Consider the following 23,746-nt stretch of genomic DNA (forward strand, 5'->3'; position numbering starts at 1 on the left):
CCGGATTCACGTTCACTAGTCGCGCGCGTGGTGCCGATCACGCTTGATCACAAACCGATCGCTCGATCACAGACCGGATTTCCGAAACTGACCGGACCGTTCACAGATAAGCCAGGAACATAACAGGAAAAGTAAACGACGCGATTGACGTCGAACGGCTTTCGTCTTCAGACAAGAGAAAGGAGTAGCCATCAGCCGGCATGAGAACGTGCGTGATCCTGTGCACGATCGCGTTGGCGATCGATCTGGCGAACAGTCTGGCGAGCGACAAGATCGGTAAGTGTGCATCATCTTTCGCACGACTATCGACTATCGATTTTGCATCACTAATCACAAAACGCATGCTTGCTTCGTAATACATGGTGATTGTAAAGACTCATCGCGGCATTTTCTCTCGCGAGACTCATCATCAACGTGACTTCGAATCATGTACTCTTGGTAATAATTACAGAGAACGAGATAAGACGTTTGCGGTGTGTAAACAGCGTGTTATAATGTACTCAAAATATCCGGGTCACCTTTCCTCGGAATTTCGAAATTTGCCTCTGTGTTTCTTTCTAAATAATTCTATTGAATGTAAATTAAATTATATAACTTAAAATATATTTTTACGCAAGAAGAAATGCATGTTTTAAATGTATCTTTTCTCGCGCGAAAAAATATACTTTAAATTATACAATTATAATTTATTTAATTAATTCAAGTTGTACTAAATACAATAATAAATATAGAGTTTTTAAATTTAAAAATTAGAATTTAAATTAAAAATGATACTTCGAATACTTCGAAATCAACTTGATTACAATTTCTTAGTCATAACATTCAGATCGCTCAGACATGATGCTAAATATGTTGTATGAACTAACGGTTATAATTTATGATAACAATATGAGTCATGATATACATGTGAATCATAATAACTTAGGATTTTCTTAGTGAAATGCAAAATATATTTCCGCATTTGCTTATCGCTTTTTCTATCAGATGTTTGTTTAATTAAATAAAACTTTCTCCAGTAAATTTATATCTTTCCAGACATACATACACACACACACAATAATTATACTTTCAAATATTTTAATAAATTTATGAAAATAAATTTTATCATTACGTACATGCATAATAATTATATATATATATATATATATATATATATATATATATATTATTAATATTGATTAATATAAATATAATATCGACACGCGCTATTAATCTTAACATAATAACAATCAAATTGTTTAAATATAAATATATTTTTTTATACAGCAACAGAGCATTATTTATTTCGTCATGAGTCTTCTATTTTCTGTAAATCTGCAAATTAATCGCATACTTCATACATTGAATCAAGCATTTTAGATACATATTTGATTGAATCGGTCGTGGGTTAAGAACACGTTTATTTTCCAAATGAAAAACTAGGCAAAATTTATGTATCTTTAATAGAATGGAAAGATAGGAAAAATTTAAAAACAGGCGATGGCTGAAGAGAAGCATTTCACGTGTGTCTGGATTACAAATTTAATTGCGAGATTATTTTTCTGGAAAAATAAAATGCACCCTTCATATCTCGGCTTTAGAAAGCCTTCTCGTTCGTGACATTTCGCGCTTTCTGAAACGACCGATTCAATTGCAGATATACCTATCCCATGCGCAAACACGTCAGATTGTAGTAGCATGTCGGAGCTTCCGAGGGATGCTTTTTGTAAAGACGGATATTGCATGTGTCCAACCGAAGACATTGGCGTCCGGAGACCTTGCTCAGGCCTCGATACATTTACACACCAGAATAGAATTCCAGGTGATACAACTGGAAACACGACTCTATTATAAAATTCTTATCTCCTAATTATCGGATTTTCCAAAGAAACGCCTACGATTGTATGTGTAAATTAATCCCTTTTTAGGTCCGCTGGTTTATCGAACGTGCAAACACGATCAAGAGTGCAATTTCCAGGGTGCAATATGCAACTATACTATTAATCAATGCGTTTGCTCAAAGAGCTACGTGCCAGCGAGCAACAAACAACGTTGCGTCGAAAGTGAGTGTCGTAGTAAGAAATACAAAAATACTTTTCGAATTTAAACATAAATTGATGTTCCTAATAATCTATTACATGTTCATATGAGATAATTTATTTATATAATTATAATTATAATTCGTTTCTAAATATTAATATTATAATTATGTACGATATTTTTTTTTTTTTTAAATAGAAGTCAATTCGATAAACGCTTCTTGCGAAGATATAAATCAGTGTTTAACGTTCCTGCAGAATACAGTTTGTGAAAATGGTAAATGCGTTTGCGCGCCTGATTATCATTACATAAACAATAAGTGTTGGAAAATAATCGGTAAGTATTACATAATAGTCTTTATTTTGAATGAAACGTAGAGACAGGTTAAAAATTAATGTTTTTCTTATAATTCGATATAATTTCTTACATACATTCGATTCATGTATCGATCACCATGTGATGTTATTTCATATATAATAAAATTTAACAGTCTTGTTTTAATCAAATATTCAAAATAGCAGGTATTTTGGAAAAATATCTAAGATACTATAATTTTCGTAATTTAGTACCCAACAAAATTATTCTCAAATTTAGCAAAATTTTTAGATATTTTAATAATTCTTTTTTATAGTTGTCAGAACAATAGGGATTTTTGTGTGTATATTTTGACTTTAATTACTTTTGTAGGGTATGGTGAATCGTGCAAGAAGAACGAGGAGTGCTCGAGGGACATCGACGGCATTATCTGCACGGAGAACCAGACGTGTGAATGCGCGGCCGAAACAGTGCTGAATACGGAAGGCACAAAATGTTTGCCGGTCGCCAGAAAGATGAAGGATGAATGCATAGAGACGGTACAGTGCACAACGACGTTTGAGCACTCGACCTGCCTTGACAAGATATGCCAATGCGAGCCGGATTTTCATTACGAGCACGAGCTAATGAAGTGCTTCCCCAATAAAGGTACCCTCGTGTCCTGCAATTAATAATCCTCGCTTAGAACCACCATCGGATTTTTCCGAGTTAAACTGTCGCCGAAAGAAGGAAGGAAGGAAGATCATCGTCGTATAAATCGACGAAACTAACTGGTTTGCATCGTTTTTGCAGCGATCAACGAGGCATGCGCGAACAATTACGAGTGTTACCAGGCCGAAGACTACGAGAACGATTCGTCGAACAAGTCTGTGGTGTGCGATCTCAACAGATGCACGTGCGCCAGCGATTACGTCTTGCAAGACAACAAATGCGTGAGCGGCGGTAAGTGTAAAGCGACATACGTGACACGCATCTTATGTAAGACCGGGATTTATTGGCACTTGTTTTCTTCTGAAAGAGGACGCGATTTGGGTTTTATTCTCGGAAAATTCTCGCTTGACGCAACTTCTGTTCCGCAGGTTCATTCCTGGCAGCGTCCTTGTCGATAATCGCTTCTGCGATAGCGCTGCTTGTACTTTCGTGAAGCACAAAATACCAACACAACTGGATGTCGTTGAAAGTTAATGGAGTTTGATAATCGTAATGCCGTGCGTTCACAAGAAAAGCCTAATCTCGAGGAGGAAGAAACGCAAATAAGAGCGCCGTGACTCGAGAAGGAAAGTCATTCTCGAATTATTTACTTGTGGGTTGTAATTATTCATATTATCGTAAGGCTCTTAAGGAAAGTCTCGCAAATTTCTCACAAGTATTAAAAATATTTCGTTAATGCGTACTTGTATTGAGCAAACGGTGCCTCGAGATACATGCAATTTCAAATGAGTTGCTTGTACAAATGTGTGCGTGCACGTGTATTCGTGAGAATGTCATGATGGTAATGAATGAGTGAGTGAGTGAGTGTGTGAGAGAGAGAAATGAGATGTTTAAATCCTGATAAGAGATTACAACTTAATTGCGTATACAGATCTAAGTAATCGTACCTGCAGTCAATCCGTGATATATTCAAAATACAGTACGGTAATATATTTAAACGGTATACATTCAAAATTATGGATAATTGTAATATTTCTTCAGGGCACAGCATAAAAAGTCGACAGTATTCATCACTTTTATTTTCGTCGTTAATCACCAAGGCTGTAATACATTGTACGTTGCGTAAAACCGGACGCATGGAAAAAAAACAGCGCGGAAATGAAACAATATCAACGCCATTGTAATTGCGCAGCAAAATACTCGCGGCGAAGGCAAAGGCTTGAACTAGGTACACCGATATGTTCAAAGCCTTCCACTCGCGTGCATTTAATTAACGAGGTTGTTAATATGCGGATGCTGATGTATTCTGTAGCGCTACTGCTCCTTAGAGCGATGCAAACTGGATGGAATTCACGAGCGCGAAAGAAAACTTAAGTTGTTTGAAATCTTTATATTTTCTCATATTTTTCCTTTCGGATCAGACGACAGTATATGCACAATGTTTAAATAACTTTTTATTATTATTATGCAATTGTTTAATGAAAAATAGTAGCCAAATGAAGTTAACAATAATAGCATTTCTTTCTTTTCAATATATATTTATTACTTCGATGTATAAATTTATATATATGGTTTTAAAAAGCAAAATGTCAAATTTTCACAGAAAATGTTTGTATATACACATTGTATAAATTTTATATTCATGTATACAAATAATATAAATAGCTTTGAAATTCTGATACTTTTTCAGAATCAAGCGAATTAATATAAACTTTAGTATTCTTTTGCACTTATCCAGTCGATATTGAAATTATTATCGCATTATTTTAATTAAAACTTTGATAAAACTCACTGAGCTTTCTTTATGTTAGTAAATATTTTAATATAAAACTACATATATATATATATATAAAATATATTTTATATGTTATACTACAGTGATAGCATGCGTTTTCTTAAATATATTTCTTAAAACGAAGCGATTTTGTTTGTTTCTTACATTTTTATGAATGTTATTTAGATAAACGTCATTAAGCATGTTTTGTATTTAAATTCGTAATATAAACACGTAATATAATAATGATTACTAATTGATAATTACTAATACAATTATATAATTATATTAATTATTTTATATTTTTATATTTGTATGATATAAAATGTATAATACATATCATACAAATTTATCATATAATATATGTGTTATATATACATATATTATTAAATATATATAAAATATATAAAATGCAAAAAGCCAGAGAGAGAGAGAGAGAGAGAGAGAGAGAGAGAGAGAGGAGGAGGAGGAGGAGGAGGAGGAGGAGGAGGAGGAGGAGGAGGAGGAGGAGGAGGAGGAGGAGGAGGCATTACACTTTTATCATTTTTTTAAACAACTATTTAAAGCTATTCACTTATATTTAGAATAGAAAATTCTCATATTTATAATAGAAAATGCGGACTGACGAAGAATTTCAATAACTCACTATTATTATCTTTATCATGAATATTTTGTAAAAAAGTTCAATAATAGAATGACGTATTTAGATAAAGAAAAAGAAAAGAAAAGAAGAAATAGAAAAGAAAAGAAAAGAAGAAATAGAAAAGAAAAGAAAAGAAAAGAAGAAATAGAAGAAAAGAATTTTACGCAAAATGTTGCAAATCTGCATATGTATTGCAGCTTTTGTTATACAATATCATTCATGAATAGAATAGAAGGCCCAATTCTGACGTCATTACCACCCGTTGATCTACGTTCAACCATTGAGACAAGGAATAAAAGGGTTATCTCACAAGAAATTTTAAATAAGTTATTAGATGCGATTAGATAAAGCAACGCGATAGAGAAACTTTGGACGATCGCACGAAGAAATTTGAATATTTAAAATTCCAAACTGTGTTAAATCCATCTTTGTGCACCTCCTTCCCTCCCTCTCCACCTTGTGGAATGACAAAAAGGCAACTCAGAATTACAAGCCATTTATGAGCTTTCGAATCCTGCAAATTAAAAATTTTGAGCTCGTCACTATAGATTGAAACTTGATTTTCTTAAATAAGGAAACGTTCACTCATCCCCCCCTCTCCTTACTTAAAAATAAGAATATTGAATTTATCTTTACGGCAAAATTAAGAGCTATTTAAGAACTTTTAAATCGAACTTTTATACAGTTTCAATTTTTAGACTCCACTTCTTTACCTCCAATCAGCACTTAAATTAATTACGCCCAAAACACGTTAATTAAATTTAATGTGTCATTTCACGATAAAATAATCTACCTACTTATGAGGTCCTGCACTTATAAACAGTTTATAATTCTGAGTTGTACCTTTTTTTCATTCTCCAAAGTGAAGAAGAGGGGCCAAGGTGCACAAAGGTGTTAAAATCCGCAGTCCTCCGAAAAAGTGGCGGGAGAGCTGAGAAATCTGTCGAGGAATTAGCTGAAGAGTCAGCCGAGGAGGCCTCCAGTGAGGGAGCTACGGAACGTTGGACTGTCAATCGTTCTTTGCTTCGTTTCGAATACAGTTGCCGGCGCGCGTAGCCGGCGTGAGCATCCGTTCCGTCGACGTGAGTCATAAGAATCGTGTGTGACACCGGAAAACCCGCGAGGGAAAATATCGAGAGAGATATACTGTACGAACATTACCTATTACTAAAAGCAGCAGATGCAATATCGTAAAGAAAAGAAGAGAACATCCTTAAGATAACGATCAATTAATAGAAATATTTGAAAAATCATAATCATGTGAGTGTAAAAATTGGACTATTGGATTATTGAGTTGTGTAGCAAATTGAAAGGGAAAAATTGAGAGATATCATGCAATTATTATGTATTGACAAGTAAACACAGATGCAATGTTTGCAATAATAATTAGAAGAAATATAATAATAAAAATATCGAAAAGAATATCTTTAAAAAGTAGTTAATGTAATAACGATGTATTTAAAAGATATAAAATTACATCGTGAGTATAAAAATTGAATTGAATATTGAATTGTAATAATATTTAGAAAAAGAATCAAGATATATTGTTTGAATATTGTTTCAATAAGAAAAAACAAATGCAAATAAGAAAATGCGAAGAAAATTATCAAAAAATATTTTCTTCAAAAAATTCATCTTATCTTAATTCATTGGTGTACATTAATGATACAAACAGTGCGAATGTACAAATAAGTGTTGCTCAATATTTTGAAAATTATGAAAATTAAAGTATTAACCATAATCTTAATGCACCGCGGAATAATAAAAAAATAAAATTCTCATTATTTAAATAATAACAGTTAGTTATTGCGATTAATTGTTTTTTCTCTCGGATAATTGTCGAAGAAGATAAGCTCGTTTTATATTGAATCTATCGCGTTTTAACGGATTTAAGAGAAATCGCAAAACACGATGTTCGTGGGCTGTTTTAAGGACGGTATTTTTATGACCCAGTAATCTTTTCTTCTCCTTCGTGAGGAATCGCGAAGATCGGAGAATCGTGGAGACCGGATCTACGCTCCTGGTTCTCACAGTTAGGTGAATGTCGAGTAGAATCGCTCATAATTAAAGAACAAAGGGGCCCGTTTCCTACGCTTGCCTGTTATACGGATTTAACAATGTGTTTTGGAGATTACAACACGCCGGGTCTTCAACAAAGCTCGGAGTTGCATAAACTACTTGCACTGTGCAAATAATGCCGGACATTATTAAATCAACGTAAATCAACTCGCCGTAATCGCGATAATTACATTCATTAACATCATTGACATTATCACGATTACCAAATCTGCTTAAATGCATCGGATTACGATCAAAGTCCGATTAAATCGTCCGATTTTATTCGGTTATCGCTTAAATAATCCCTTTCTTTTGCGTTTGTTTCTTCAAGGGTACAATCATTTTAGTCGTCCAATGAAGTTACAAGTCGAGCAAACATTGAATGAATACGTGCTATGTTCGAATAAATTTCACTCACAACGGTACAGCACTGTTGACACGTAACAATGGCTTCTACTGTTGTATGTGTGGCACCGCGTTGCGCAACGCAAACCGAAACTATAGAAACGTAGGGCGCTAAACTCGTTTGTTCGCCACGATCGACCTTCGAGCGTTCACGGGACCGTCATTGAAATCCATTGCGAGGAATATCGCCCACGGTTTCGTGTCGACAGACCCGAGGCACTGAGAGAAGCGGTTCAAATCGCTCGGTATCTCAGAGGAAATGTAAATACGGAAGCTTCGGATGTAGACATGACGACTTCGATGTAGAAAGATATAGAAAAAATTAATATAGAAAATATAAAAAATTAATATAAACAATTTTCTGCCTACGCGCGGAAACAAAACGCGTCGTTTCTTAAGAAAAGAGTTTCCTGTGAAATTTGTTTTACTAGAAGAGACATATTTCGCGCGTGTTTGCTACGCTTCGATGTGCAATTCTAATTCAAATCGAACGGGACCAAGAGGCGTTAGGATGATTTCAGCACCTGCCGCTCGTCAGTGACAACTCAGCGGGTATAAAACGATTTCTTGATTATTACCGTCGATGAATGGGCGATATTTGCACGTTTAAATCAAAGTCGATTTGTTACGGGGTACGTGGGAAATACTTCTTCGACTATGACTTCCGTCTATCGAAATCGACGAAACAAGATGATGCTATAGCGACGAGCTCGCTCGCACGCGATCGTTTGTGAACTGGAACGTCTAAAGTTAGCCGTCTAAAATTAACTATGATAATTACTAATTACATATCATAACTTTGATTGAAATTCGAGATAAAGATGCATCTATCATAAACATCTCTTTACTTAAATTGCGGCGAATAAAAGATCTAACGATGAGAGAAACGTTTTCGATCGGTCAAAGACTTTGATTTTGGAAAAAAGACATCGATTCTTTAATTAATTAATGATTTTATTCAGATTTTATTCAGATCTTTAATCGCGAAGGACGAAAATTGATCCGTCACAAAACTCTATTCTAATTCAAATTGGAGTCTCGTGACCTTTGTAGCCGGACCGCCTAACGAGATCTCGTGATTTCGAACGAGGTCTCAGATCGATTCTTTGATGACCGAACAAATTACAGTGGTTCCCTTCGATGCCTCGCCTTGGCTGGACGGGGAAGAAGCGATAGGCACGGGCGAACAATGTCGTGGAATCCGACGATGATTACGCGGGATACGCCTCGATGATGTCCATCCGAGGGTGTACCCACGTATCCCTGCCTACGATTGCGCAACGGAAATCGGACGAGAGCGAGAAAACAATGGGAGCATCGTAGGCTAAACGGAGAGCCCGGCTGTCGAATCGTGACGTGGCGGCCTTCGAGCGATCGGAACGGTCGGATCTCGTCGAGGCCCTCGCGGGATCCGAAAATGACAATAAGTCGACTGGCGACGGTGATGAAACGTTTCGTACGTGGCGTTCGTCCGCCGTCGTCGCGAGGATGACGAAGACGTGGACGGTATGCGGCTTCACGGGGCTCCTCGTCCTCGTACCCGTTACCGTCTGCGCGACGATCACCTACGTCAACGGCAACGAGGACCCGTCCCTGCGATGCAACAACGATCGCAGTAACAGCAATCTCAGCAGCAATAGTAAGCAAACAGAGTTCCGAAGCGGGACGAGTTCCCAGGCGCGTCTTCGCCGCGATTGCGGCTTTTACATACGAAATTGATTGAACAAGGGTAACCGAGAAACGTGCAACTACCGTGAAATATGAGGGTCTCTTGATTGTTCATTCTTCACGGATCGTATCTAATCGATTGTTAGCTCGCACTCGTTATGTCACGGTAAATTGGCCAGCGGACGTACAAAGCCGATCGCCACATCCGCTGGCCGTCTCTCCTACTTCTTTATTTTTAATTAGATTTTATTTCTCAATTAGGCGTACAAATTTTACATTCTTCAATTTAAAATTTTTTTTTTTTGTTTTAAATCGTAATGATATAAAAATTGCTAAGAGAATGAATTTTGGGAGTAATATGTTCAAACTTGTATTTCGATTCTATAAATAACATATCGCGTCATAAATGAGGTAAATATTTTTTTTTCAGAAACCTTCTCCCTGTGTAAATACGATGTCGACTGTATTCCGAACGCGTATTGCCGGAACCAGCAGACCTGCTCGTGCAAAGATGATCACATCGAGTTCAGAAGTAACAATAATTACAAGTGTCTGAGAGGTACTTCACGTTTTGCATTATTCGAGCGTCGTATCACACGACGTTGATTATATTATTAAATTTAACGGGCGTCTCAAAGTTTGAAACAAAGTAGAATTTTAGAAAAAACTCGAGCAGTCGAGACTCTCTGAATCTCGGTCTAATTATTCGAACAGTCAGGAACGATGTCATCGACCTCAGAAACGAGATCCCGCGGAGATACACGTTCATCCCTATTCCTATCCGTTCCTTTCTCACGATCCCGCCTCACCTGGAGCGTGTCGTTCGTCGTGCTCGTTGAGCCGACAGAGATCACGAATAATTTCTATGAATGAGTCAGGACGGCGTAAATCCGTCCCTAGATAAGAAACCCTCTCGACACGATCCTACGCGATTGAATAAACATGACTTTTAAAAATAAAGTTCGAAGAATGAGATCGACATTTTGTCTATTCCATATTTGAACAATATTTAATTTTTTAAACGTGAGCCGCTCGGGGAGAGGAGATACATCATTTATATACAACCTGCTAAATTGCACTAAAAATTTCATTCGATTACCTTCAACATTGATATTATCTTTGAATATCGCGCATTTGCAAAATGCAAAGAAGAAAATTTATTTACTCTCTTATTAGTAAAATACTTAAAATTTTAAAAAAAAGTTTCTATAAAACATCTTTAATATATAAAAATAGTGATTTTGCTGAAGTATCCAAAAATTTGATCAGCCACAGATATTAAACAATTTTGTTGGGCCATCAAATTATGCAGGTCGCTTAAACATAATTGTGGTGCAAAAATTTTTTATATTCTGCAACTGACATCCTGTCCTAAATATTTGGTCCTCAACAAAATAATTTTCAATCTGATCAAAATTTCAACAAAACTGTTTTTCTCATATATAAATAAGTATCGATATAACGAAATACGTAAACTTGAAGACACAGAATAACACGCCTAAAGAATATTATTTCAATAGTGGCTACTCACATCGGCGATCCCTGCGAGGAGGACATCCAGTGTGAGTTTACGTTTACACCGCAATCGGAGTGTCGAGAAGGCACTTGTCAATGCGCCCACGATTCCCACTTCACGGATGGGAGGTGTTACGAGTCCGTTGGTGAGTATTATTACTTTTCCTGGGAAAAATCCCAAGCCATCAAAAGCGGCCCCTTTATTAGGCATATATTTATGGGAAAAATAAACAATCCGAGGTCAGTGCCTAATAACAAGAGATGATACAATGGGCAGTCTCTATTCAATGCCATATTCAGTGCGCGGAGGCGAAATTATGAATGATTACTCGTAACATAATAAAGTAACTCTGGCTTGTCTTCTACCGTTAGCGCTACTTCCACCGCATCGTAAATTGCCTGTATTTATGGCCTTTCATATCTTTTCATGATATCAAATGACGATGATCAAGCGCAGAAGAAGAAATTGATTGAATGTAGCTGTCAACTACTCAATTACTGTAATTAAGTAAAACTACAATTTATTATTGTTTTCTGCTCGTATTTAGGCTTGGGAAAACCTTGTCGCTCGAATCGCAATTGTTACATCAAGAATACTTTTTGCGAACTTGGTTTCTGCGCCTGCGGTTTGCGTCATCATGCGAATCCTGACAAGACCGGCTGCCTGCCGAGCGCCAGTAAGTACCATGGTACAATCAATAAAAATTAATAATAAATTTCATATTTTGCGAGTATTTTATTATTTTTTAAATCTAAAATAGCTCTTTTTTTTGCTTTTTCATTTTGTTTTTGTAAAATTTAATTAATTGATTTGATATGATATTTTATACAAATATATAATATTAATTTAATACTTATGTATCATTAAACAAAACAATGCCTTAAATTACATAAAAACAATAAAGTATAATTATATTTATGCCAATTTCTTAAAAGAAAAAAAAATAAAAAAGACAAAACAAATGAGGAAAAAACCATTTCCAAGGCAAAAGACAATTCATTGAATATTCATGAGGTTTATAAGAAATATCTTGAATTTATAAAGTTTGGAGTTATCTAAATCTGTTTTTCAGAGTTGGGCGAGCACTGCGATAGCGATGACGAATGCATTGTGGAGAATTCGAAGTGCATGCACAACAGATGCGATTGCAAAGTGGACTACGTGCTGGCCAAGGGCGATCAGCGGTGTTTGAAAGCCGCTTCCTGGATCGGCGAGAAGTGCGAGCAGCAATCGCAGTGTCAACTGTTCTTAAACCATAGCCAATGTGGTGCGAACAAAACGTGCGACTGCATCGCCGGTTCCCATAGACGTGGTCCTCGATGCTTCGTCGATGTAGGCAAGTGCGAACACTTTCTTGCTTGCATTTACTGCTAAATATGCTCACTTGATCGTTAGATTTAGATTTGAAATAATATTATCATATGCTGATTTTCCATTAAAAATAAATTAATTAGGTTAATAAGTAGATAAAATTAATAAGTAGATAAAATCAGTAGATAAATGCGAGATAAATAAATAGATATCAAATCTTGTCATTCAGATCGAAGTATAATAATGTTGGAAAATTCCACGTTTCAGAACTTGGTGGTCATTGTGAGACTCATCATCATTGCATTACCAAAACTCTGAAAGACTCCAATTCGACGTGGAAATCGAAAGTGGACTGCGTCAATGGTACAAAATTATTTGTTAAATACATTATAATAATTATTACTTTGTTTTATTATTCAATGAAAGAATTCAAATATGGTTTTATATATTTTTTTTCAGGCTTCTGCACTTGCACTGAAGGCTATACGTTGATGGAGGAACTGCAGGACTGTGTTCAGTTCAGCGATAATGGTAAAAATATTTATAATATAATAATATTTACAAACACATTAAAACTACCTATTTAAGTTACATTTTTTATTATTAATCTTATTTTTTATTATTAATCTTATTTGTTAATTTAAAATTTCTTACAGGTGCAACGAGATGGCAAGTACATGGAATATTTTCCATTATTATCATTGCAAAATTCCTTGCGTATTGAAAATAGTGGATATATAATTGGTATTCAGCAAAAAAAATTCATCGATTTATTTAATTTAAAATATTTAAAAATAAAACTACTGTAGGTTATTAACTTATGTTATTGTAAGATGTACGCGTATCGTTATATTTGTTATCGTATTTATTTAAATTGTTATTTAAATTAAAATGTTTGACTAATGTATGTATATTTAATTAGCAACTATAAGTAGCCAAAGAGAATGATCGCTTTTCTCCAGAAAGGCAAAGAGTCCATTAAATCAATTAATGTTAAACATATGATAATATCTTTTTTTATACGTATTTACTATAGTCAATCATTGACTAGGATACACGTGAACAAAATATCATTTGACCTCCACATATATGAAGCCTCGTATAATAATTACATGCAAATGTGTTCTATTCTTACACAATAACATTCAGTTTGTTTTACAAAACAATCTTCTATTATTTTACACATCCGATTTTTCTCACTTTTCTCCCTTTTTTAAAATTTTTATGGCGCAAAGGCGCCAATGTCCTCTTTAATGTCTGCCTTCGAGATTTCAGAAAAGATTCTCCTCCTCACCGCATTCATCGCCCTTTCGCGCATCCTACGTTTCACACGTCGTCGCGTCTCTACTTCCTCCCGCTTCCCACACGTTTCACGAAGCGGAACCTTTCCAGTCCTCCTTGATCATGTCGCTGGCCTTCTCGGCGATCATGTACACCGGCGCGTTCGTGTGACCGGCGACTATGGTCGGCATCACGCTGGCGTCCACGATCCTGAGACCGCCGATCCCGTGCACCCGCAATCTGTGATCCACGACTCCCGAATTGTCCCGAGTGCCCATCCTACACGTGCCGGCAAAGTGACCTAGATTCGTCGACACGTGGCGGGCGACGCAGGCCCAATATGCGTCACTCTTAAAAGCAACGTGCTTGCATCCCGGAAATGGTACCGGCAGCAGGGTGGTGTTGAAACGCTTAAACGCCCTCGTGGAAGCCACTTCGATCGCCTGCGACGAGTCGTGCGATAAGAAGAACGTATTTAAAAAAAAATTGGAGAGTAAAAAAATAAAAAAATTGTCTTCATTTATATGTTATATTTATATTTATATTTATTTATATAAAGAATATGTGAAATGTAGGTAAAAAGATTATAAAACAAATATAGATAAATATATTAACATGTAAAGTCTCTTCTTACGATCTTTATAGCTTGCACCATTGTATTCAGATCGTCCTCGTGATCGTAATAATTGATGTCCACGATCGGCGGATCCCACGGATTAGCGCTTCTCAAAGTGATTCTACCGCGACTCTTAGGTCGCAGGAGCACAGGTACAATCATGAAGGAATCGTGGCCCTCGTAACCGCTATAAACCTCCTTATAAAAGTCCTCCGTTAATCCTAGTAAGCCGCGATAGCTGCCGGAAATATCGCCGGCTAACGAACTTGCGCCTAACACCAACTCGATATCAGGATAATGATCTTTCGCTGTCAGTTTGCTCGTGTTAACGTGAGGATATGTTTTGAAAAAGTCGCGATTGACGGTGATGGAAGTTACATTGGGAAAAACTGCAAGAAGTTTTATAATATAACGACTTTTATAATGTAACGACTTTTGACAAAGCCAACTGAACTTGAAAGATTGTAATCGAAAAAGAAATAAGTTATAATTATTTAAGATATTATTATAATTATTTAAGATATTATTTACATTTATGTTACAAAATGCTATTATTTTTTATTATAAACCATTAAAAGCAATTAATTTGCATTCAAAGGATAAATTAACATCTTGGATTTTTTTTCTAGGACAAAGAAATCATTTTTTTCAAGAAATCATTTATTCAAGAAATTTCGATATTTTTTTGCAAGGATAAAATGCTTACCGTGCTTGTTTTTGTAGATATTTACATGTTGATTGTAGTTATATTTTGGTTTTTCTGCTTGTGTTTTTTTCATGTAACTATTGGCATTAATGAAGGCTAACGCTTCGGCACTCCCGGGTATTGTTAAAGGACCAGTTCCCTCTTTCAGATATTTTAGAAAATTAACTGGATTGGAACCTACACGCGGCTCGACCACGCTCACACTCTCGTTGACTAGAAACGTCAAAGCTGACATGCTCACGTGATCCTGTAAGTTAAATCCTACTGGAAGGTCCTCGATCACGGGGATGCCCAAGGAAATCAAATGATCCTTTGGGCCTATCCCGGAAAGCATCAATAATTGTGGAGAATTGAAAGTACCTAATTGAAAGTATTAAATAAAAATTTTAATTAAAAAAATTTATAATTTTAAATTATTTATAACTTTAAATAATGAATTGAATTAAAGCTTTTTATTTATAAAAAAAATTTTTCATTTTTCTGAAATATTGTGTTTTATCTTATAAAGTAAAGGTGTTCCTGTACGCAATCTACTATATCTATTTTCAGAGAAATTAATTTTTTTTTATAAAATATCAGATTCATCGGTTCTAAAATAAATTATGTAGAATTATGTAGAATTTATGTAGAATTTAAAATTACACTTTATAACGATTTTCGTTTACCTGCGCAAAGTATAACTTCCTTAGTAGCAGAAGCAAAGTACATCTTACGATCCTTCACGAATTGAACACCCATGGCTGATTTCGTCTGTGGATTAATAACGATTTTCGTCACTGTCGAGAGCTTGGATAGATACAAATTCGTTCTGTCGCGAATTGGCCTGAGGAAAGCTTTGCTAGCGCTGACTCTGTGACCGTATCGCAGATTCGCTTGAACGGTCGAGAAACCAATGTACTTGTCGCTGTTGTAATCGATCAGATCGTAGCCGAGCTCTTGGCCAGCCTTCAAGAAACGATCCCTCAGAGGAGTGGCGTAAGGAGGAGTCGTGACGTCCAGCTCCCCGTCATATCCGTGATATCTGAAGGAGAGAACATGCAAGACAGAGATGCAACGACGAAGTATGAGGAAGAGCATGGTATCGCCGTTAAATTATCTCGTATAACTCGAAGGTACATGAATTAACGCGAAAATCGAGAAGATTCGCGATGAGAAGCGGGATTAACCGGTGACTCCTCACGCGACTTATCTCGCGACCTTACCACGCACCTCACGTCCTTATCGATCAGCCTGCACCTTTCGGACCTGATGAAATAAGGTAGCACGCTCTCGTAGCTCCAGCCGGGATTTCCAAGCGCTTCCCAGCCGTCGTAATCGTACGACGTGCCCCTCGAGTAGATCATGAAGTTCACCACCGAGGTGCCGCCGACCGCCCTACCAGTTATCACGTTGCAACGGCCGTCGATCATCGACAGGCAGTATCCTCCACCGGGAGCATCCCGCGGCCGTGGCTCACCCTTGTACACGCGAACGTAATCCGTGATGTGGAGAACCGGCGCGAGCAAGGGGATGTCCGTCACGAAGGTCTCGTCCTTGCCTTGCTCGAGCAGCAGGACCCTCCACTCGGGATTCTCGGTCAGGCGATTCGCGAGCACGGATCCCGCCGAGCCGACGCCGACCACGAGGAAGTCGAAAGACAGATGATATTGTCCGGACAGCACGTCCTTGCCCTGCGCCAAATCGGACGAGGGAAGTCCCGCGAGGAAGTGCTGTATCGTCTCGAGAATGGCCGGCGACAGGATACCAGCGACGTTTCCCAGGAACAGGATTATCAAATAGGACTCGAGCATCGTGAAGTTGATTTTATGTTATACGGAAAATAATTCTTTGTCAAATTTTTTTTTTTTTTTTTTATAATCGGTATTATTGGTATCCTAGTTCTTTAATAAGTTATTTGTGCTCCTACGAATCTCTTGCATAAATAGTTTAGATCTTTCTCTTTAGAAAGCTGGGACCTTGACATTAAGTAATCGAATCGAAGTGAGAGTTTACATTTCCTAAGTGATCTTAAAATTGAAGATTTTTAAATACGCAATTGGCGGTTTTGTCGAGATGTCTAATTGTGAAATTTCGCAATGTCGTCAACTCACTATAAATTGCATACTCGTAAGGTGACGTAAAACAATCCTTTTCATAGGAGTTCTGGAACTGCAATTATTAATACGACTTTGATGTATGATAATTCTGCATTGAATCTCAAACACAATTTATTTGTCTCTTTAATTGCAAATCTTTGCGGTCGCGGATGTTAATTAGCACAATAGAAATAGAAATTAACTGTTTGCACCAAGTGACACTCAATTGCAATATCTTCGTAATGCGACGTCGGAGATCAACTGCAGTGTCTTTCAGCGTTGCATCGGAAAAAGCCGCCGATCTGAATAACATCAGGGTCGACCGCATCAGCTTTTTTTTTTAGTCATGATAGATCTTACAGTCATGGTAAGCGCAAGTCATATGCAATGAGATTACATGAAGCGAATCCCAATCAGCGATTTAAAATCTTGATACAATACAGTTAAAGTGTCTCTCCCGCATTCCACGTACTTCATGTATCGGCATTGGGAAACGGTTCGGATGCACTGAACTCTCATAACGGTTTTCCAAATCGATTGTGCGTACTTATCGTCGGTAATTTAACTTAATTATCATTTCACTCTTACCGAGACGTAATTCCCGGAAGCACTCGGGCAGTCGTAACATGTTCGCAGAATCTTTACGTGTTTTCCTTATTCATTCCACGTATACATAAACGTCGATTGTCTCTTTCGCGATTACCTCATTACGCAAATCTTGGATACATATTTTTTATTACATCTTGAATTGCAGCTGCGCGTTGTTCTTCTGATTTAACGAGTGAGAAATGTTTCTCACGTTTACGATGCACATGTTACATCGCTTTGCTTCAACTTTTTCAAGGGCGCGAGTTTACACTTTAATTAAACGCTACGTTAATGAACGAAATGTGTCGGAGTAATCGTGTTTATCGTGCGAAAGTTGTTCGAATACTGAAATCGAATTGAACCTCCCCGTGGTGATCATCTGCATTAAAATTATGCGAAAGAAAAAAATTGGCAAGGTCGACCACTTTGGGCATTCTTGCAGTAACGTGTACTGCTGCAATTACGATGATGACAAAATTCCTTGCACAACCGAGTACTGTTAACATTTTTTCTTTGACTTACCAATTATTGTAATTTAGAAATGTGTCTACGCCATATTTAAGATATACAAATTTGTCGTTTAAATCGATTAAAATTCAATAATTAATAATTCAATTTTAATAATTAAAACTTAAAATATAAAAATAATATATTAATGACTTATTATTTATATTTGTATTATTTATTTTGTATTTGTATCAATAATTAAATTGTTTACAATTTAATTTTGACATATTATTTATATTTTTTATTTGAACATTAATTTTATATTTAAAAAATTCTAATTTAATTTTATTTAAGGCTTTTGTTGTTATTTGTTAGATATAAAATGTAAATTTTAATTTTAATTTTTATTGAATATATGAAGAAGAAACGAAAAAAGTATGTATATGAAAAAATATATTATGTATAAGTTACATTAATATATATATATATATATATTAATGTAACTTATACATATATATATATATATATATATATATTAGGATAAAGTACATCATATAATCATGTTAACATTTCCAATTTATCTGCAATTTACATTCACTATAGTTACCATTTAAAGAGTTTGCTCATCGATATCGTTTAGAGAAAAATTCCAACAGCGATGTTAGATAAATCATTGATTAAGGTGTGCCTTGGGTTAAACGAGTGAAAATACCGCACAATATAAAATCGTAAGGAAACGTATTCTCGTGTGACCCACATAAGCAATTACGAAATATGCCCCGTACATGGAACATCTGTATTTGCACCTTTGCTGCACACGAAGAAGATAATAAAATTATGTAACATGTGTTCATAGATACTGCATAAATAGTACTAATGTAATTTTGATAAGTTGAAAATACCACAAATGTTATTTTCATCGTCGTTTGAAGAAAAGAAAAAAAAAAGACATAAAATATAGAACAATATCGAATCTTATTTTACAAATTTCCCTTTTTTAAATTTTAATTATTGCTATCTCTTATTCACTTCTTCAATTAATTGATTTTTTTTTAAATAAAAATTTTTGTTCACGATTATAATACATAATAATTACATACTAGTATTATTAATTAAGTGTATAGTCAATAAAAATATATATAATTGACTTGATCTAAAATTAATGACTATCTAAAATTATTCCCAATAAAATTATTAAATCATAAAAATAGATATTAGAAGAATATAATCAAATAAGTTAAATGAGAACTGAAGACCCTATAATTTTTAATTATAATTTTTTGTTATTTATATAGATAAGAATCTGACAATCATGTAAATCTGTCAATGATTATAAAAAGTTAAAATAAGAAAAGCAAAATACATATATATTTGACATAAATACAACAGGATTGCTGAAGTGCATTTTTTTTTATTCTTTCATTTATTTTATTATTATAAATTTATTATAATAAATTTTCTTTTATTCTAATAAAAAAAAAATAGCTGAAAAGGAGAAACGATGTTATTTTGCGGACATTTAAACGGCAGTTCGAGAATACGATATATCGACTAGTCGAACATTATCATCGAGATATCTCATGCGAATTGACACACGGGCAAGTGTCAAACCGTTTGACGCAAATGCGTATAAATTGAAGGAGAATGGACTTCGAAAGTCCTGACGTTGAAAAAGAATTTCCCGGGTTGTACGCGTCCGAGTCGGCGAGAAAAAGCAACGAGAGCGATTGTACGTGATCGTCATTGTTACATTGTATTTGCGTCTTGAACGGTCAGGTGATGAAGAGGTTACATCATCTGTCAAAGAATGCAGAAAACATATTTACTTCTCTGATTCTCCTTTTTATTTTACTAATATTTACATCACGTCAATAATTTTTTTTTTAACTGCAGTTAGTGATGAAGGCAGTCACGATAAGCATTCCAAGAAGGAGCTCCTGGGAGGGAAGCGGAAGGACAAGAAGGACCGGAAAGACAGAGGTTACGCGACCCTAGAGGGTGAGAGTTCGCCGGACGAGGATCAAGAGACAAAGTAATATTCGCGCGGAGAGCTGTGCGATTCCTGTCTTTATTAATAGTATTTTTTATTTGGTCTTTCTCTCTCTGTCTCTCTCAGATAACATACAAATGCTAATGCACGCGATTAACAGATCTGATGTTAATCTGATGTTTATCAGAAGTGTATGAAAAGTGTAGACTGTTAACTGATACTTGATAATTAGAATTAATTATCGCACATCCATGGTTGTTTCTGTACTTGTCATTTGTAGCGCGCATTTTGTTGCACCACATTTGTTATCGATTTTGAATTCTGATTTGTAAATGGAAAATCGGCTTATTTCGAATATTTATGACTTGATATTGTTCTTTATATTGCTTCTTATGTGTTCAGTGAACGTTTATTTTATTGTCAGAGTCTCCATTACATATACAAAATGATTAATTGATTATCAAACTGCTTTTAATATGCATTACGGACTGATATATATTTTGCTACACAGAAGTCCTTCGAAATCAAAAAAGACCAAAGCTTTTAAATTCCCATCAAAGAAAGAGAAGCGAGAGAAGTCACGGGAGAAGGAAGCAAAAGAAAAAGATGTTGAGAAGGAGAAAGATAAAAAGAAGAAAGAAAAGGATGAAAAAGATATAGACAAGGAAAAGCGGAAGGAAAAGGATAAAGACAAGTCGAAGCAAAAATTAAAGGATCGGAAGAAAGGAAAACATGCTGGTGGTGAAGGATTGGATATCGGTGGTAAGATCATAATTTATACACAAATGTGGTTAATATCTTGTTTTTTTTCAATACATACGTATTACGTTCCTCAGAGGAACAACCGATTTTCGGTGTTAGCCTTCACCTAGCCATTGAAAGAAGTTGTTGTCACGATGGAGTCGAGTTACCCTTAGTGGTACGAGATTGCATAGATTACGTGGAGGAGCATGGAATGAACGTGGAAGGTCTGTACAAAGTCCCCGGGGTGAAGTCGAAGGTTCAACACTTGAAGAAGTTGTATAATAACCGAGAGCCGGTGAATATATCTGAGTTCGAACCTACGGTAGCTACGAGCTTATTGATACTCTTTCTTAGGTTTGTATACCTCGCGATTCTATTCTCTTTCTCACCATGTGTTTTAAGATCAAACGAAAAAGTGCGCATTGTGGTGATGTAGAGAACTACCAGAACCCGTGCTGGAGAACAGCGAAACGATATCGCGCTTCGAGCAGGCCGCCTCGACCAAGGACGTTGCGCAGCGGGAAGCGCAGTTGGCTCAGCTGACGCAGCAGTTACCGGAATGCAACAGAATTCTCCTGGCGTGGGTCACATTACATTTGGATCATGTCACGGCACGAGTACGTTCGAAATATTACTAGCTCGATGCGAAAAGCCTGGATAGGGAACTTTATAGCTTAAATTTTTTCAAAGAATTTAATTTCTCAATTTGCAGATTTCAATTTTTACTTAAAATAAGAATTGATTATGGCACGATAAAAACTTTTTGTATCTCGATTTATCCCAATGAAACGTATATCAATTGATTTTTAATGAATCTTCAGGAGAAGACGACGAAGATGAACGCACAAACGATCTCGATGACATTAAGTCCGGTTTTGCAAATGAGCCACAGATTACTATTGGCTCTATTGTTTCATTGCAAGGCATTGTTTCCGAATGTGCAATTGACAAAATATGTGCCACCGCTATCGTCCGGTAGTACCAATCTGCCAGATTCCGTGGAAGGTATAACTGCGGAATTATCCAAGCAGGAGTCATTACTTTCCCAAATTCATATGCAGATGAACGCCGGTTTTGTGACGAAATCTCGTGAAGAACAATTGTGGGAGGTACAACGGATGATAACACAATTGAAGGTACAGCTGCAAGGACATTTTAAAAATTTGCATATTACATGCTTATATAAAGAGAGTAACTACATTTTTTGTTACAGAGAAAGTATAAAACGGTTCAAAAATTGGAAGGTGCTACGCAAAAGAGTATAGACGAAGAAATAAAATCATCCGATAATGTCCCAATAGAATCTACCCAGAAGCCAAAGATTGTAGATGAAGACATCGGACAGGCAAAATCTAGCGATGCTCAATCGTTGACTAACTTGATAAAAAAAGATAATAAACTGCACAATGTAGAAGAGGCGAAAGAGAAATGTTCCTGCTCGGCAAATACCAGTGCAAACGCCACACAAAATGAACAGAGCATAAGTATACAAGAAAAAGACATGGTTGATTCCGCGGTTGAAGCTGCAACGGTTATACCGCAAGAATCTGAAAATGTATCGCCGAATGACAAACCGACCGGTACGTAATAATTAATACCATATCTTAACTTTTTTTAAACTAATTAATACATCTTTGATTTATATGCAGAACCTGAAGAAGAAGACGTCATAGATAAGTTGCGAGAAAGATTGATCCATGAGGAATTGCTGAATATGCAGGCGTTACTGAAATCTCGCATCAGTCAGGAGAGGAACGAGATCAAACGATTGATGGAGATGTTGACGGAGCGCGGCACGGAGAAGAAGAAACCCAAAGAGAGGACGCATTCTCCCAACGAAGCTGAAATGACGGCCATGATACAGCTAGTCAAAGAAAATCAGTTACTCGAAGTACGTTCTATCACACGTCGGAGATTTCTCGATCTGATTCTATACGTTTACACGGTTCTTTCGTTACAGAAAAAGATGACGACATTGATACGCAGTATTATTGAGGAAAAAGATGCCTGCGTAGAACTACGTGTACAATTGGCAGTACATCAACTAATGGCCAAAACCTGACCACAGACTTCACATCGAAATCCTAATATCTATACACTATAAAAATACGATCTGACATTAGGTTTTTGCATATAATGACCATAGTTTATAACATGTTACAATTAACACATGTACCATTAACTCGTTTGATCTTTCCGTGAATAAAATATACAAAATGCTGAAATTTTTTTTACAATTTGTAAGTTCCTTGTTGAATATTTAGCATAAGAAAGAAAGGCATGGGAAAAGGCAAATCCCAAATATTCAAATAAGGTAAATATAAAAAATAATTTCTTTTTTTACAATAAAAAGAATATATTATATAATAAAAACGTTATTTTGTATTATATATATTTTATATTTCAACGTCAGCAAAAACATGAACATATTTTTATATATTAATTGTGCTGTGAAATTTCAGATACTTCGGTAAATCAAATCAATACATCGAGTTTAAAAAGCACTCTATATATATATATATATATCCTAAAATCATAATCAGTGTTATTATCCTTTTGCATAAAAAAGTGAGTCAATTTGGAAAAGATGAAGGTTATCATATTTCTCACACAGTTCTCGTATCATGTAAACAAAAAAATAAGAAATCAGAGCAAATAGAAACAGGAGACTGAGATCAATTTGAAGAAAAAAAAAATAAGGAAAGTTGTTAAAGGATTCATGCGTTAAAAAGAGCATAAAATTGGAATAAGACTTGCTTGAAATTAAAGTTAAAGAAATAAGCAAAAAGAAAAGAAAAAAAATCTTTACGGGAATAACAAAACGTGATATTTACTATATACTACACTTTTCTATACATTCTTCTATATATGATATAGTTGATATAGTTTATAAATTTCAAAATTGCGTATTAGTATCAATCTCTCTTATTAAGATTCTT

General features: G+C 35.6%; 4 protein-coding genes across 10 annotated transcripts; 3 read left to right on the forward strand and 1 right to left on the reverse strand.

Annotated features, from left to right (window-relative positions):
• Positions 1 to 18: 18 nt before the first annotated feature.
• Positions 19 to 4,903, forward strand: LOC105432381 (uncharacterized). 2 transcript variants are annotated; one of them, XM_011647178.2, is made up of 7 exons: positions 22 to 276; positions 1,637 to 1,801; positions 1,908 to 2,042; positions 2,218 to 2,355; positions 2,707 to 2,982; positions 3,127 to 3,276; positions 3,414 to 4,903. In XM_011647178.2, exons 1-7 carry the CDS (start codon positions 201 to 203, stop codon positions 3,476 to 3,478), a joined length of 1,005 nt encoding a protein of 334 aa, XP_011645480.2. In that variant the 5' UTR covers positions 22 to 200; the 3' UTR covers positions 3,479 to 4,903. The 2 variants fall into 2 exon arrangements, with proteins under 2 accessions (XP_011645481.2, XP_011645480.2); XM_011647179.2 differs by lacking the exon at positions 1,637 to 1,801 and having other exon boundaries at positions 19 to 276.
• Positions 4,904 to 5,279: 376 nt separating this feature from the next.
• Positions 5,280 to 13,383, forward strand: LOC105432380 (uncharacterized). Of its 5 annotated transcripts, none has more exons than XM_089085366.1 (10): positions 5,280 to 6,662; positions 7,792 to 8,417; positions 8,994 to 9,504; positions 9,964 to 10,092; positions 11,054 to 11,194; positions 11,597 to 11,725; positions 12,122 to 12,385; positions 12,628 to 12,723; positions 12,820 to 12,891; positions 13,017 to 13,383. In XM_089085366.1, the coding sequence occupies exons 3-10, from the start codon at positions 9,354 to 9,356 to the stop codon at positions 13,082 to 13,084; spliced, it is 1,050 nt and encodes a 349-aa protein (XP_088941492.1). In that variant the 5' UTR covers positions 5,280 to 6,662; positions 7,792 to 8,417; positions 8,994 to 9,353; the 3' UTR covers positions 13,085 to 13,383. The 5 variants fall into 5 exon arrangements, with proteins under 5 accessions (XP_088941492.1, XP_088941494.1, XP_088941493.1 ...); XM_089085368.1 differs by having other exon boundaries at positions 5,280 to 6,550; XM_089085367.1 differs by lacking the exon at positions 7,792 to 8,417 and having other exon boundaries at positions 8,828 to 9,504.
• Positions 13,384 to 13,539: 156 nt separating this feature from the next.
• LOC105432378 (glucose dehydrogenase [FAD, quinone]) lies at positions 13,540 to 18,237 on the reverse strand. Of its 2 annotated transcripts, none has more exons than XM_011647172.2 (5): positions 16,173 to 18,232; positions 15,629 to 15,984; positions 14,964 to 15,323; positions 14,276 to 14,646; positions 13,540 to 14,084 (listed from the first exon to the last, which is right to left on the reverse strand). In XM_011647172.2, exons 1-5 carry the CDS (start codon positions 16,751 to 16,753, stop codon positions 13,731 to 13,733), a joined length of 2,022 nt encoding a protein of 673 aa, XP_011645474.2. In that variant the 5' UTR covers positions 16,754 to 18,232; the 3' UTR covers positions 13,540 to 13,730. The 2 variants fall into 2 exon arrangements, with proteins under 2 accessions (XP_011645474.2, XP_088941491.1); XM_089085365.1 differs by having other exon boundaries at positions 13,909 to 14,084; positions 14,257 to 14,646; positions 16,173 to 18,237.
• A 1,396-nt stretch (positions 18,238 to 19,633) lies between these two features.
• Rlip (Ral interacting protein) lies at positions 19,634 to 23,032 on the forward strand. Its single transcript, XM_011647171.3, has 9 exons — positions 19,634 to 19,802; positions 19,967 to 20,105; positions 20,575 to 20,825; positions 20,900 to 21,161; positions 21,244 to 21,424; positions 21,629 to 21,943; positions 22,021 to 22,387; positions 22,457 to 22,698; positions 22,768 to 23,032. Exons 1-9 carry the CDS (start codon positions 19,718 to 19,720, stop codon positions 22,867 to 22,869), a joined length of 1,944 nt encoding a protein of 647 aa, XP_011645473.2. The 5' UTR covers positions 19,634 to 19,717; the 3' UTR covers positions 22,870 to 23,032.
• Positions 23,033 to 23,746: the final 714 nt, after the last annotated feature.

Source organism: Pogonomyrmex barbatus, unplaced genomic scaffold (assembly GCF_055798465.1).
Source record: "Pogonomyrmex barbatus isolate J1 unplaced genomic scaffold, ASM5579846v1 scaffold1, whole genome shotgun sequence".
NCBI classification, from domain to species: domain Eukaryota; kingdom Metazoa; phylum Arthropoda; class Insecta; order Hymenoptera; family Formicidae; genus Pogonomyrmex; species Pogonomyrmex barbatus.